The 13,199-nt window shown below is 34.8% G+C and overlaps 1 protein-coding gene across 2 annotated transcripts in view; it reads right to left on the bottom strand.

Moving 5' to 3' along the window:
* The window catches only part of CDH10 (cadherin 10), a 195,577-nt gene that overhangs the window by 47,234 nt on the left and 135,144 nt on the right, over positions 1-13,199 (bottom strand). For both annotated transcript variants that reach the window (XM_045038516.1, XM_011286675.4), the window contains exon 5: positions 12,928-13,095. In XM_045038516.1, the coding sequence (XP_044894451.1) occupies positions 12,928-13,095 (168 nt within the window). The remainder of the gene's footprint in view (positions 1-12,927; positions 13,096-13,199) is intronic.

Here is a 13,199-nt window from a genome sequence, read left to right as displayed (position 1 = left end):
TAAAAGGTTTCCTAATCATGGGTCTTCTTTTAACAGACAGAGACAGAACAAAAGAATAAAACGTTTTATTGTTTCATTAATTTTACTGTCACACAGATTTCACTGAATATTGCCTCTGGAAATCTGTTCTCCCACTTTTTATTTTTAGCTTGGACATTTTTGAGATTGGTTGTATTTTTAGGCACATGCTTAGATTCTGAAAATCTGCCTGCTTTAAACTTGTCATTATAGTTCTGGTCAAGAATCCAAAATTATTTATCACTTCATTTTATTTTTTGGTTGATGAAGGGACTATCTCCATTGCAAAATTTATTTCCTTTTGAAGAGAGTAAGCATTATCCGTGTTAATTTTCAGTACCTTCTGAGACTTAAGCAGGAAGTGACCATGTTCCAATGGTTCATATTATAATAAGACTAAATTAGTATGTATATCTCAGTTCTCTTCCACAGTAGTTTGTTGTAAGGGACACACACACACACACACACACACACACAACACAAACACATATAGTAGGTGAGTTGGGAATATGTGTGTACATACAGGCACATACATATACTTATTTACCCCTGAAATGTTAATAAAGGTATGTTCAAGGTGTCTCATACTTTCCAGAAAAGCCACGATTAAGATGGAGCCCATTCATCAAAATAGTATAGATTTAGCTCTCTATTAAATAATTCAAATAGTATGATATATACACACATACAATATACGCAGTCATGATTGTTTTAATTCTATGGCAGCTCTAGTAATTAATTTGTTCAAGAACTAGTTATTCAGTGCCCAACATATACAATTGGACAATACTTTCTCTGGAAAGCTTTCTCTGGAATTATGTTTATGTGCAGAAACTTATTTAGGGAGAAGATTCACTGGGTCTATTTCAAAGTTAATAGACTGCATTTCTATATTTTAAATGTGTGAAAGAACTACTCACTCCTATTTTATAATTCCTTTCCAAGAGTAGTCTGCTGAACACAAGTATCCTAGTTTGTCAAACAAACTGAAATTATTTTCATTAGGAGTCTGCAAGGGTGTTTATCATGTAGGGGTTGGGAGCAAGAGAGACATCGGAAGGAGGCAGATTGTTACGCGTCCCTTGACAAAAGCACAGTAGCTCCTATCACCCATCTAACGTTTCATTTTTCCTTAAAGACATCTATTTGCATGCTCCTTATTTTTACTCTTACAGTTGATGGAGCTTTAATTATGTGGTACGCTTTCCTATCAATTCCAATTTATAGTTGTTTTAAACTCATTCCCAGGTGTCAGATTGAATCATGTGCTTCTCTTTTAATGTTTAGAGCAGATAAATGTTTCTTCCTGGAGTATGTTCTTAGTTTGGTTATCGACTTAAGCACAAAGGCATGAATGCAAGGGGAAATTGCCATTTGTGTCTCATATATGGACAGTCGTGGTTAGAAGTACAAATCTAAAAGATAATGTTGCAGAGACTTTGTAAGGACTGGGCAGAATGTATGGGAAGTGCACTTTGAGACCATTATTGACAACCTCCCATCACATCTGAATTTTCATTATTAAAGATTTCAACCAATTTTGATGTATTTCTGATTTTATAAGATTCAAGATTAAACATTGCAGGTCACTGTTTTACCAAAATTTTGATCAATAGGACCTTTGCACTTGAATATTAAAAACGCTGCAGATTTGTGTACTAGAATTAGAAACAATTGACAGCTCAATGTAGGAGACTCTGGAGGAAAGACAGAAGATAAGCCAAGTAAGAGATGTGACAAGATGACATCCTCAGAAACAACAAAAGAGATGCCAGAACACCAGTGGGAGGGCAGCAAGGGCAAACTCAGGTTTTGAGCTTGGCAGGAAATAGTTGCGGTTTTGTTTTGTTGATAAAAAACAGTAAGGCTGAAAGAGATATAATTTGTCTTTTCCTTTGTTCCCTGCCCTTGTTTCTATTCACATTTACATAAGAACTCTCAGCATTTCTAACACTGTGATGAAAAAAAAAAGAAAAAAAGCACCACATATATGTATCAACAAAATAATTTAACATTAGTTTAATTTTTTTATTTGCTTTGTGTGTAATCTTATTGTAACATCTCTACGCTGCATAATAATCTCAAACAACACTTGCTTTAAGAAAAACGACACAATTATGCACGTTTATAAACCATTCCGTTGTATAATGTTTAAAAGATGTTTTTTAATGAGCTTAACAGGAAGAAATTAAAAACGAGATAAAGCTCCTTGGAGAAAACTGCACAGTGGTTAAGGAAATTATGCAACACTAAATGGGCATTTAGGAGAAAGGAGAGGAGAGCTGAAAGTCACACCAGAGACTGACAAAGGAATGAGGCTCTGGAACTGAAGACTCTCACCAGAGGAAAGACAGAAACCTAAATTTGTGAGCACTGGAGACGTGATCACCAGCTTAGCTTTGGGCATTGAAGTTAAATTAGAGCAAAACGAGACGCTGCATGAGGTCTTAGTTTCCTGTTCATTGAGGAAAGTTACAGGACAAAGCTTTAAGGAAAGCTGCCCATTGATTCCTGGGGACTTGGAAATCCATCTGGATACGTATCTTTGAAATCATCTCCGAGGTTTGGCATCAATGCGATGCACACAATTGCAATGTATAGAAACAAAATTGTACATAGGACATGGAGAGGTTAAGATAACCTTAAACTAGTCATTCATAAGCATATTAACATTGTATTAGGTGGCCCCTATGTTTGCAATGTGTCCCTGAATAGGCATACTAGAACCTCTGTAACAGCCAAACATTTACACAGCTAGTTTGTATCTAAGTATTTATATCTATACTCATCCGCGGGTATTATTCAACTTCGCTCTGAAGGATACAAAGGGACTTTGAATCCCATTTTTTCAAAATGCCAAATGGTTTAGTCGAAGGGAACTCTCCATGGAATAACTGGGGAGTTTCAAGTGGATTTCTGTATAATTTCCATGCACACTACTCCTCTGAGGAATTTATATCTTTCATCAGATTTGCAGTATTGTGCATTTCCCCAGTTATGTCCCTCTAAACATTTAGCCTGGCTGAGATCATACATGTCTGTTTTCACTTATATGTCATGTGTGTACCTCAGATCAACATATTTTTTCACTACTCCTAGATATCTGAAACTCAATTCAAAATCTTCAAATCAAGCTGAAATCCCTGTCTCTCTCTTCAAACAATGTCTTCTGGTAAAAAGCTAGAAAACAGCTTTTTCTTTTGCTCTCTCCTTTCTCCTTCAAAACTTTTGTCGACATGATGACCAAGTCCATTGGATCACCCACTTAAATGTGTCTCAAATTCCTCCTCTCCTCAGCATTGGTCCAGACTCTCATCAACTGTTGCTCTTGTGATCCAAGCAGTGTGCTTCATTGCTGCCAGAATAATTAGCATAATTATTCCTTTGCATAATCTATATGGCATTTTAGTTTTATATCATCCCTTTTCCTGATGTTAACAATGCCCATACATTTTCCTTCTTGTCTCATAATCCCTGCTTCAAACCCTGAGGTCCAGCCATACCAAACAGAACTCATTTCCTTTGTTTTCCTACCTGGAGAACTCTTATATAATTTTCTCTTTCCTGATCCACTTACATCTGAAGAGTTTATCATTTGATGGTTTAGACTTCAATTGGTAATTATAGTATGAATGTTATTGCACCATTCTCCAACTATAGGTGGGTATGGAACATGCATGTCAACATACATATGTGTGTGCATACATATATGAGCATGTATACTTGTAACTACACATCCGTACATACACATAACGGATGTTTTTGCACATTATATCTATGTGCAAAACATAGATATTTGCATAGATATTTGCATATTATATCTATGTGCAAAAACAAGCAAGAAAAGAAGTAAAGAAGACATGGGGTGTGAGATAAACTATAAAGGTGTGTGTGTGTGTGTGTGAGAGAGAGAGAGAGAGAGAGAGAGAGAGAGAGAGAGAGAGGACACAGGAAAGGGAGAGTTTGTGTCTATACCTTTCAAAATACAAACCATTTGTGGATGTATCCTGTATCTTGTATCTCTCTTTATTAATTTATTATTATTTACTAGCATAGTTCCTGCCCACACTGTATGACTTCATTCAACATTTTATAAATCAAGGAATGCTTTTACAACACCATTTCTTTGTAATTATTATAAACTGTAGACATTGGAACCATAGGGAAGAATCCTATAAATATTTTGGTGGTCACAGTAAAAATCATAGTTATCTCTAACCAATAAAAATTATAGAACAGTTCTAAGGAATATAAAGGTATTTTTTTTCCTAGACAATGAAAAAGGGAAAAAGAAATATTTTAAATTTCATTCCTTCTTTCTCAGGCTAAAGCATCTTCCTTGGGACATACCTGACTGTTGCTTTAGTTGAAATGTGCTCTAGTTGAAATGTGCTTGATAATTTTAAAGTATGCAGATCAGCCTGAGGCCTACATTACTTTAGAATCCCCAGTAGAGAAGAGGTTGACTCTATTTACAAAGGAAAAATCAGCACTTATTAAATCAAATCTCTCTTGTACCAGGCAGGGATTACGGTAGTCTCACAGCTCACTGAATGTACAGGTCTTAAATCCCTACGTATATCATAGAGACATTTCCTTGAAAGACCTTGTCTGATGCAAACCTGTTTATTTATCTGTCCAAGGAGTATAAGGATCCCACCAAAAAACAAAACAAAACAAAACAAAATAGCCAGTCATGTTTGGTCCCTGGGAATTGCAAAAGCACCAACCTATAAAGGTTTCATTTCCCTATTTGTAGCAAATGCATAGACATTTCAAGAATTTAGTATACCTTATCTAAAGTTATCTGTGTAATCTACATACAAGTAGTGAATCATGGAATTAATGAAAAGCAAAATGATCCAGGGAAGATAAAGAAGAGAGTCTTTCATGTACCAATTTCTTTCTTGGTGTAGTGGTTAGAAGTGTAGATTTTTGAGCCAAAGAACCTTGATCCCCAATCTGACTTTAATTTATTTCCCAGTTATAGAACTTTGAACAAGTAACTTAAGTTTACACATATCTGTTTTTTTAACTAATAAAAAGGAGGAGGCAATTATGTTATAATGTTATATAGATATTGTGAAGACTTAATGAGTTTTTTTTGTATTTTATAGTTCTCAGTACATGCTATAACACTGTGCTTATTAATATTTTTATACTGCTTTTTTGAAATTTAGGCAAACTGGATAACCCATATTTATGTAATTTAATGGGCTAAATAAAGTCAGTCAGTGTCCAATCTAGGTCATTTAGATAAAACACATAAATATACATATGATATCTTTTTAGGGCTCTGAGTGATTCTAGAATTGTTTGCTATTATTTCTCAATTGGCTACAGTTGTGCATAATCTTTAGATACAATTTGAGAGAAAATAAAGAGATGTATTAAAAAATTCAGAAAATTAGAGTCTTATTAAGTTTATTTGTACACTGAAAGTGTCTTATTACCTATTATTTATCTTAATAAAAAACTTTCCTATAAGGGAGAAATTCTGTATCAATTTTCAGAACTAACAACCCAATGAACTGATGTTTGTTACCGTCCTTAATAATTCATGGCAAAAAATACAGTGGACAAATATAAATTCACTCTTTTGAGTGTACTTGGGATAGATCTGGAAACTGACATAATAAACATCATATCAAATTCTCATAGATTTGATGATTATCTACACACATAATGCCCTAAAACTTATCTTAAGAGAATCAAGAATAAATACAAATAAAACTATCACCCAATTTGTTTGCATTTTATAAAATTTTCCCCTTCATAGAATTTCAGCTCATTCAACATTGCGTAAATGTACTAGTTACTGGTTCCTGACTCCCACTTGTCCACCTAAGCTTGGTGCAAACATGTCTGCGACTCAATGTTAAGTAGACTAGAGGCATGGTTCCGTGAGAGCTGGTTTTCTTAGGAGCTCACACCTACAGTTAGGAGATGCAAAAATAATCCACTCTCTCTGTCTTTTGTTGTCTGTGATAGGATGTGTGGGAAAGCAGCTAAATGTGAATAAAGAGCTATGGTCTTGAGCTGTGCCCTGGACTTGTCTCATTTGTGGTTTGGAGTTTTTGCCAGGGTCTCAGAGGTTTAGCTGCCTTCCTTCTTCTTGAGTTCTAGTGAACTACTGTCCCCTAGATCCAAGTCCCCAGCACCAGCTGGCTGGTTGGGACCCTGACCATCTGCATAAGTGCTTTTGTAAATGCTTTTTCCCTAATCCTGAACCTACCTTCTAGATGTTTATTTTGTTTTGTTTTATTTTTGTTTTTAATGGATTTGAGAGTCTTATGATATAACATTCTCTGCTATATCAAGGCAAAGATACTGGGTTCTGCAGATCAGATATTTCTTAATCATTTACTCTGGTCAGGATGAAAATCAGTTATTGTAACATTTTCCCAGAGATTTTTTTTGAAGTCATTGGACATAAATCTTATTGTTCCAGTTGATTTTTCCAAATCCCACAGAGATCAAGTTGCAGTAATTTAATATTTTTAATAGACCTTTTCCATGGAGTCTATTTTGTTTTTCTTATTTTAGGGAAAGAAAAAAGGATATGGAATGAAAAAGACTAAAGTATTCAAGCAAGATACCAGGAGCTTAGATTTCAGGTGAGGAAGTGTTATATGTTCTGGGTTAGCACAATGAAACAGCACCGTACAAGGACCACTGAACATCTGACTGGTTGGAGAGCAGAAAAACAGGCTCTGGAGTCCTCATTCATGAAAGTATTCATTCGTTTGTATGAGGCACGCACATTCATTTTGTTCTGGCCACTGAGGTTACAGGTCTCTCCAGGCTTAAGGCACTTCTATTTAATCTTTGGTTGGCCACAAAAGAACAGCAGCACAACATCAGAGACAGGAAAGGAATAAGATCAGAGTCAGATGTTCAACTGACTGAGCCACCTGTGGGCCCCTAACCTTATTTATTAACTGTTAACCCTCTAAGTATTGTATATGTAGGACCTATGATTAGGGAAGCTAAATTGTCTAATTGTATGCATTTTCAGTTCCTAAAATTACTCAGGTCTCCTTAGAAAAGCCTCCCCTACTCATCCTTCCTAAAATAGCACCCCTGCCATTATCTAACCCCTTACCTGCTTTATGTTCTTCACAACACTTACCACACAACCAGACATCACATTATGTTCCTGTAGCTATCACTTTATTGTCTGCATCTTCAACTAGGAGCTCAGGTCCTTTGTTGGCCATTGTGGCCTAATTCCCACTTTGTGCCTGGGCCATAGGAAACTTTAAGAAATTACCTACTAAACCACATTTAATTCAAGATTTCTTTCTAACCACTATATTGTTTGTCTATTTTATTTTCTTATTCATCTTACTTTTAAAGTACAGGCATTATTTCTTCAGTCTTCTTCCTGTTCTTCTTTTATTCCTCAACTTAATATCCTCCAGCTTCTTACAAAATAATTTCAACGAAAACCAATTGGGAAAGATCATCTGCAATTACTCCCATTATGTAAATTCCAATAGCTGCTATCCAGTGCTGATTTAATTGGACTTTTTGGAAGTAATTGTCACTTTTGTCCTTTCCATTGTTATTCTGTTTTGTTTTGGCATTATCAAGTTACAAAAACATATAAAAATAGAAGCTACAGAAAAGCAAACATTAAAAGCATCTATTATTTCAGGGGTGCCTGGGTGGCTCAGTCGGTTAATCGTCCAACTTTGGCTCAGGTCATGATCTCACAGTTGGTGAGTTCGAGCCCCACACTGGGCTCTGTGCTGACAGCTAGAAGCCTGGAGCCTGCTTTGGATTCTGTGTCTCCCTCTCTCTCTCTGCCCCTACCCCACTCACACTCTGTCTCTCTCTCCCTCTCTCTCTCTCTCTCTCTCAAAAATAAATAAACATCAAAAATATATATTTTAAAAAAAGCATCTATCATTTTTATCACCAAAGAATCTTCATCACCACTTTGAAGCATGTCCTTTATCATTTGTTTTTCCTGCACAGAATATGCCCTTTCATAAATTAGATTTTGCTAATTCCCAACTTTGTGAACTCTTCATCTTTTTCTATCTTTATGACATACAGTAGTTTTAAGAAAAGACTTAGATCAAGAGATAAATTCCCCCAAAAAGCTTCCACGGTAAATGATGTACTCATACCTTCACCCCTCTCCCCAATTTGGATAAGTGCTACTATTCTGTATGCCCATTGCATTCTGTGCATAGTTACTTCATTACACATGATTTCCTATTGATATATTCTCTCTATTGCTAGACAATATACGACTCATAATCAAGAATCAAGACATTAATGTTCATACGCTTAGGTACAAACATAGTACCTGTCAGTGAAAGGTAAGCAATAGATTTTTTCCCTTATTATTTTAAAAATTATGTCACTTGATATAATGCAGGATTGTGAAAATATTCAATAGAGTATCTTTTTGAGACTGAAAAAAAAAGTTAGTATCTAGAGCAAAAGAGCAGAAAATACTTTTAGAACTCAGTTTTCAGGTGCCCCCTAACCTTCTAATCCATTGGCTCTCTTTTAGAATCACAATAAGCTGGGCACCCATATTATATTAATGTTCACCTACCTGTATACTTCTAAAAGCACAGGACCGTGATGATAACTTAGGTCAGGAACACAGTTACATGTTTGTTAATACCAATAAAAATTTGCTATTGTCAATGCTCCTGGGAGTGTAGAGCTTTTTAATCTAATCTCCCACCAACCTATTCCTGTTTGGTATGATCCAGCTACACCATCTTTGGTTCTTGACATAATCACTCAATTTCCAATCTCAGGGTCTCACACATGGTGTTAGCTCTGCTTGGTGGATTTTCACATCTCTTTGTATGGCTAAGTTTATTTCATCTTGCCATGTTTGGATAAAATATCCCCTCCTGAATGAGATCTTCCCCTACTCTTCCCTTTGGCACACACATGTTCCTCTTTTTATCCATGACTGAGTCAACGCCTTGCATATATATATATATTTACTTATGTCTGATAAGTTATGACCTCACCTACTGTAATGAAAGGTCATAGGGATAAAAACCAGGACCCTTTGTTGACAACATTCATATATCTAATTTCTAAAATAGTGTTTGGTACAAGCATTTTTTTTTTAATGTTTATTTACTTTGAGGGAGAGAGCACATGAGCATGTGCATGCACAAGTAGGGCAGGGGCAGAGAGAGAAGGCGAGAGAGAGAATCCCAAGAAGGCTCTAAGGTGGGGGCTCCATCTCACAACTGTGAGATCATGACCTGCACCAAAATCAAAAGTTGGCCGCTTAACCAACTGAGCCACCCAGGTGCCACACGGTGTGTTTTCAATAAATATTGTCAGATAAATAAATTTATTATTTCACTTGAACAGATCCTCATATAACACATCAAAGTTTCCTAACTGCAGCACTGTTGGCATTTGGGGCCAAATTATTCTCTGTCATATGAATTATAAGGATGTTCAGAGCATTCCTATCTTCTACCCAATAGATGCTGGTAGAAGCCACCAGCTGAGACAAGCAAAAATGTCTCAAAACATTGCCAAATGTTCTCTGGGGTGGCAAAATTGTCCCTGATGGGGAATGACTGTTATAGATCCACACAATAAAATAAGCTAAACAATGAAGCAGGACATCTGAGTTTTCATCTTTCACTGTCCCTTCCAAATGACTGAGAGTTTTATCTTTCACAGATGGACTATATTGGAAAATACGGAATTTGGATCAGCCCATCTGCATGCAAGTTTAAGTTCTGAGGCCACTTTTATAATATTGACTAATAATAGTAATAGAGCAGCACTTGAACAAATCAACATTACTGAACACATAAATACGCTAGTGCCAACCACTGGGTCAAGTGTTTCATAGGTGTTGAATTATTTAGTCTTACACTCTACCATGGAGTATGCACTGCTATCCAAGTTTATTCGTTGTCACTGAAAAACAGAAGGGTTGGTTTAACTGACCAACATGAAAAAGCTACTAAGTGAGAAAGACAGCACTGGGACTCATGCAGAATCACTCCATGCAGTGATCGAGTGGAAATGTGGTTAGTCTGAATTGAGACTTGATGCAACTGGAAAATACATTATCTAAGTGGGTATTCCAAAGAATTATGGTAACAAAGAATATAAAATACCTGAATTAAGTTTTATGTTGACATATCTAAAGGACACTATTAGGCTAAAGAAAATATATGGTTAAAATATATTCTCCTGTTTCTTTTAACTTTTTTAGATGGCTGATAAAAATTATGATTACGTACGTGGCGCACAATTTTGGTTTGCATTATATTTCAATTAGGCAGCATTGGCTTGTTGTCTTTATCATTGCCACTCTGAATCTCCTTTACTTCTTCCATGCATTGAGTATAACAATACTAACAAGGGATCTACATAGGTTAGTTCTGAGTTCTCAATGCTATGCCACATATGAAAGACTTCATAAACTGTGGAACTGTCTCCAAATCTTAGCTATTTAATGAAATGATATTGGAAATTAAAAACTAGTTTTCTGGATATTAGATGACTGAGATTATCAAGTGGTATTCTAATTGCCATGACTGAATGTTCCCAATAGTAAGATATGGTTGCAAATATTCATTGCAGAAAATATAATTGAGAAAATAAAAATCCACAAATTATGTTTCTAGCTATAATTAAAAAATAATGAGGCAAAATACAAGGTGCTCTACAATTCCTCTAAATGTGTTGTGCTATACATCTGGATTTGGACATGGATTTCAACCCTACTCTGCATTACTTGGAGTTTGGTCTTAACATCTAGAACTTTTGTTTTCTCATTTGTAAAATGGGGATCATAATATTGACCTAAATGAGTTATTGTGATCAAATAACAGTAGGCCAATCAATAACTTGGTACAGTGTCCAAAAAACATGTTATTCAGAAAACGTGTTATGTTGCTGCTTCTTTTTATTATCAATATTTCATCATCATCATAATCATCATCACTACTATTATAATTATATCAGGGCTTGTGTAATGTATCTGTCAGATGCCAATCATAAATTCTGACTCAACAAAAGCAAAGGAAAAAATTATCAAATGAATTAATAAAGGTATCATAGTAGATGAAAAAATAATAAAATGAATTTTCATTGGACATTGTTATCTTTCAAATATCTGATTTTTGTGCTTAATTAGAATCTATTAATTTCCTTTATTGGATTATCATTTTTAAATGAACTGCGTTTTTGACATGTGTATATATGTTTCTGAGCATTTAAAATATAATAGTCCTCTTAGTGGTCATTTATTATTGACTTAAAAAATACTTTTTTAAAGGAATATTTTTGCCTCTTGTGGATAATGTGATTAATTAGTTATGGTTTATTCTACTGGATTTGCATGTTAATTCTCCTGGTAACAAGTTCAGGTTAAGAGGTGGTCAGAAATATATACAAAATGTGAAATTTGAATTTTAATGCCACTAAGCATGTCTTCAGATTTGTTTGAGAAAAAATAATAGGGATTATTATTTTCCTTTCTCCTGCTGATGCTACAGGTAATTGGAGCTGTAGTCTGACTGTTTGAAAAGAGCATAAAGAAATACCCTTTTCTCTGTTTGGAGCCAAACACCACAATGGCAGACCTAATGGGGACATTCCTTAATATTTAGCAAAAGAATCATCATGAATAATAAACAAGTGATTACTGTGCTCAAAAAATATTCTATGTGAATGTTACAATTTTTCTACACACAAGATTTTAGACAAATGAATTCAAATCATACACTATTTTTACTCATCAAAGTTAGATAAAAATAACATGGAAAAGAGGTAAATTTCTTAGAAACAGTCAAAACAATGCAACAAATTCTTAGACCATGATTCCTTCTGCATTATAGTCTTTAGTGTAAAAATATAAATATCACAAAAACTACATTTTAATAATTTCTCCCAAAAGTATGTAAGCCAAAAATCAAACTAGAATTGGGAGATCAACTGAGAAGTGAACACACAAAAAATGCTAAAAAATAATGACAAAGATACTACAACCTGCATTTTATGCCACATTTCTAACAACATAAAATTCCATCTTAAAGTACAGATTTTTCCAATGAGCAGGAAATTGTCTGATACTTGGGGGTGTCCATTCAGATCTAACATCACCCACTCTAATTGCGTGTCTATACAAATTTGTATAAAAAAGGGATTCATGTGTATAACACATGAATAAATACATGTGTTACATGGTCAGAAGCTAACGGTTCTTAACCTATTCTTGATCTATTTTGAGAACTTGAAGAGTTCATTTTAAAACAAAAATAGATCCAAATACATGACATTATCACTAAATAGATTTAGTGTTTTATAACTAAATAGGTCAGGAATACAAAATGTTTTAGAATGATTACCATTCCAAACACAGAGAGAGTAACTGTAAGTCTGACACAGCGATATTAAATGTAAGTCTGAATAGTTTGTTATGTTCTGGCTATGTAGCCCTTTCTGACTAAGTCCTCATAATATGACAAATTAGATATTTTATTGAAAAATGTTACCCTCAAGTTAAGATCCTTCTTATTAAATTCTAGGTGGAAGTAAACACATTCATTGTAGAAGTATGACTTTGTTTTCCAATAAAACATCATTTCTTTTTGCGAACTGAAAGAAATAGTTCTTGGATTGTAGTCATGGATGCAGAGCATATTTATGGACAGGTTTTGTGATCATCCATAGATCCCTATTTCTAAATGAAATATATCCGAAATATATATTTTGTTTACATTTCAGTAACAGTGAATGCATCAGCATACGGACCTTTTTTTTTCTTCACTTTTGTAGCACATTTTCAATGTTTTTAAAATTAAATGATTGACAACTACCTTTTCCATATCTTTTCTCTTTTTAGTCTAAAGCTTTTGCCATGTGGAAAGACCATTAAAGGCAGCTTACTCTGGGGGAAGCGAGGTGGGTTGTCATTTACATCTGTCAGTGTGATGTTCACCGTTGTGGTCCCTGATAAGCCTCCCATCTGGCCGCCCATATCTTTGGCCTGGATTACCACTTGGTACTGCTCCCTGTTTTCTCTGTTCATGTTTGGTAAAGCAGTCCTGATGATACCTGGAAGAAAAAAAAAACTTTTCTTATCCTCATTAAAGTTTCAAATATTAGTTGCTTAAGACCACATATTATACATCTAGGGTTTTTGAAAGACAGAATATATT

This window comes from Felis catus, chromosome A1 (assembly GCF_018350175.1).
Source record: "Felis catus isolate Fca126 chromosome A1, F.catus_Fca126_mat1.0, whole genome shotgun sequence".
Lineage (NCBI taxonomy): Eukaryota > Metazoa > Chordata > Mammalia > Carnivora > Felidae > Felis > Felis catus.
Note: the sequence above shows the minus strand (reverse complement) of the source record. Positions and strands in the feature narration are given on the sequence as shown.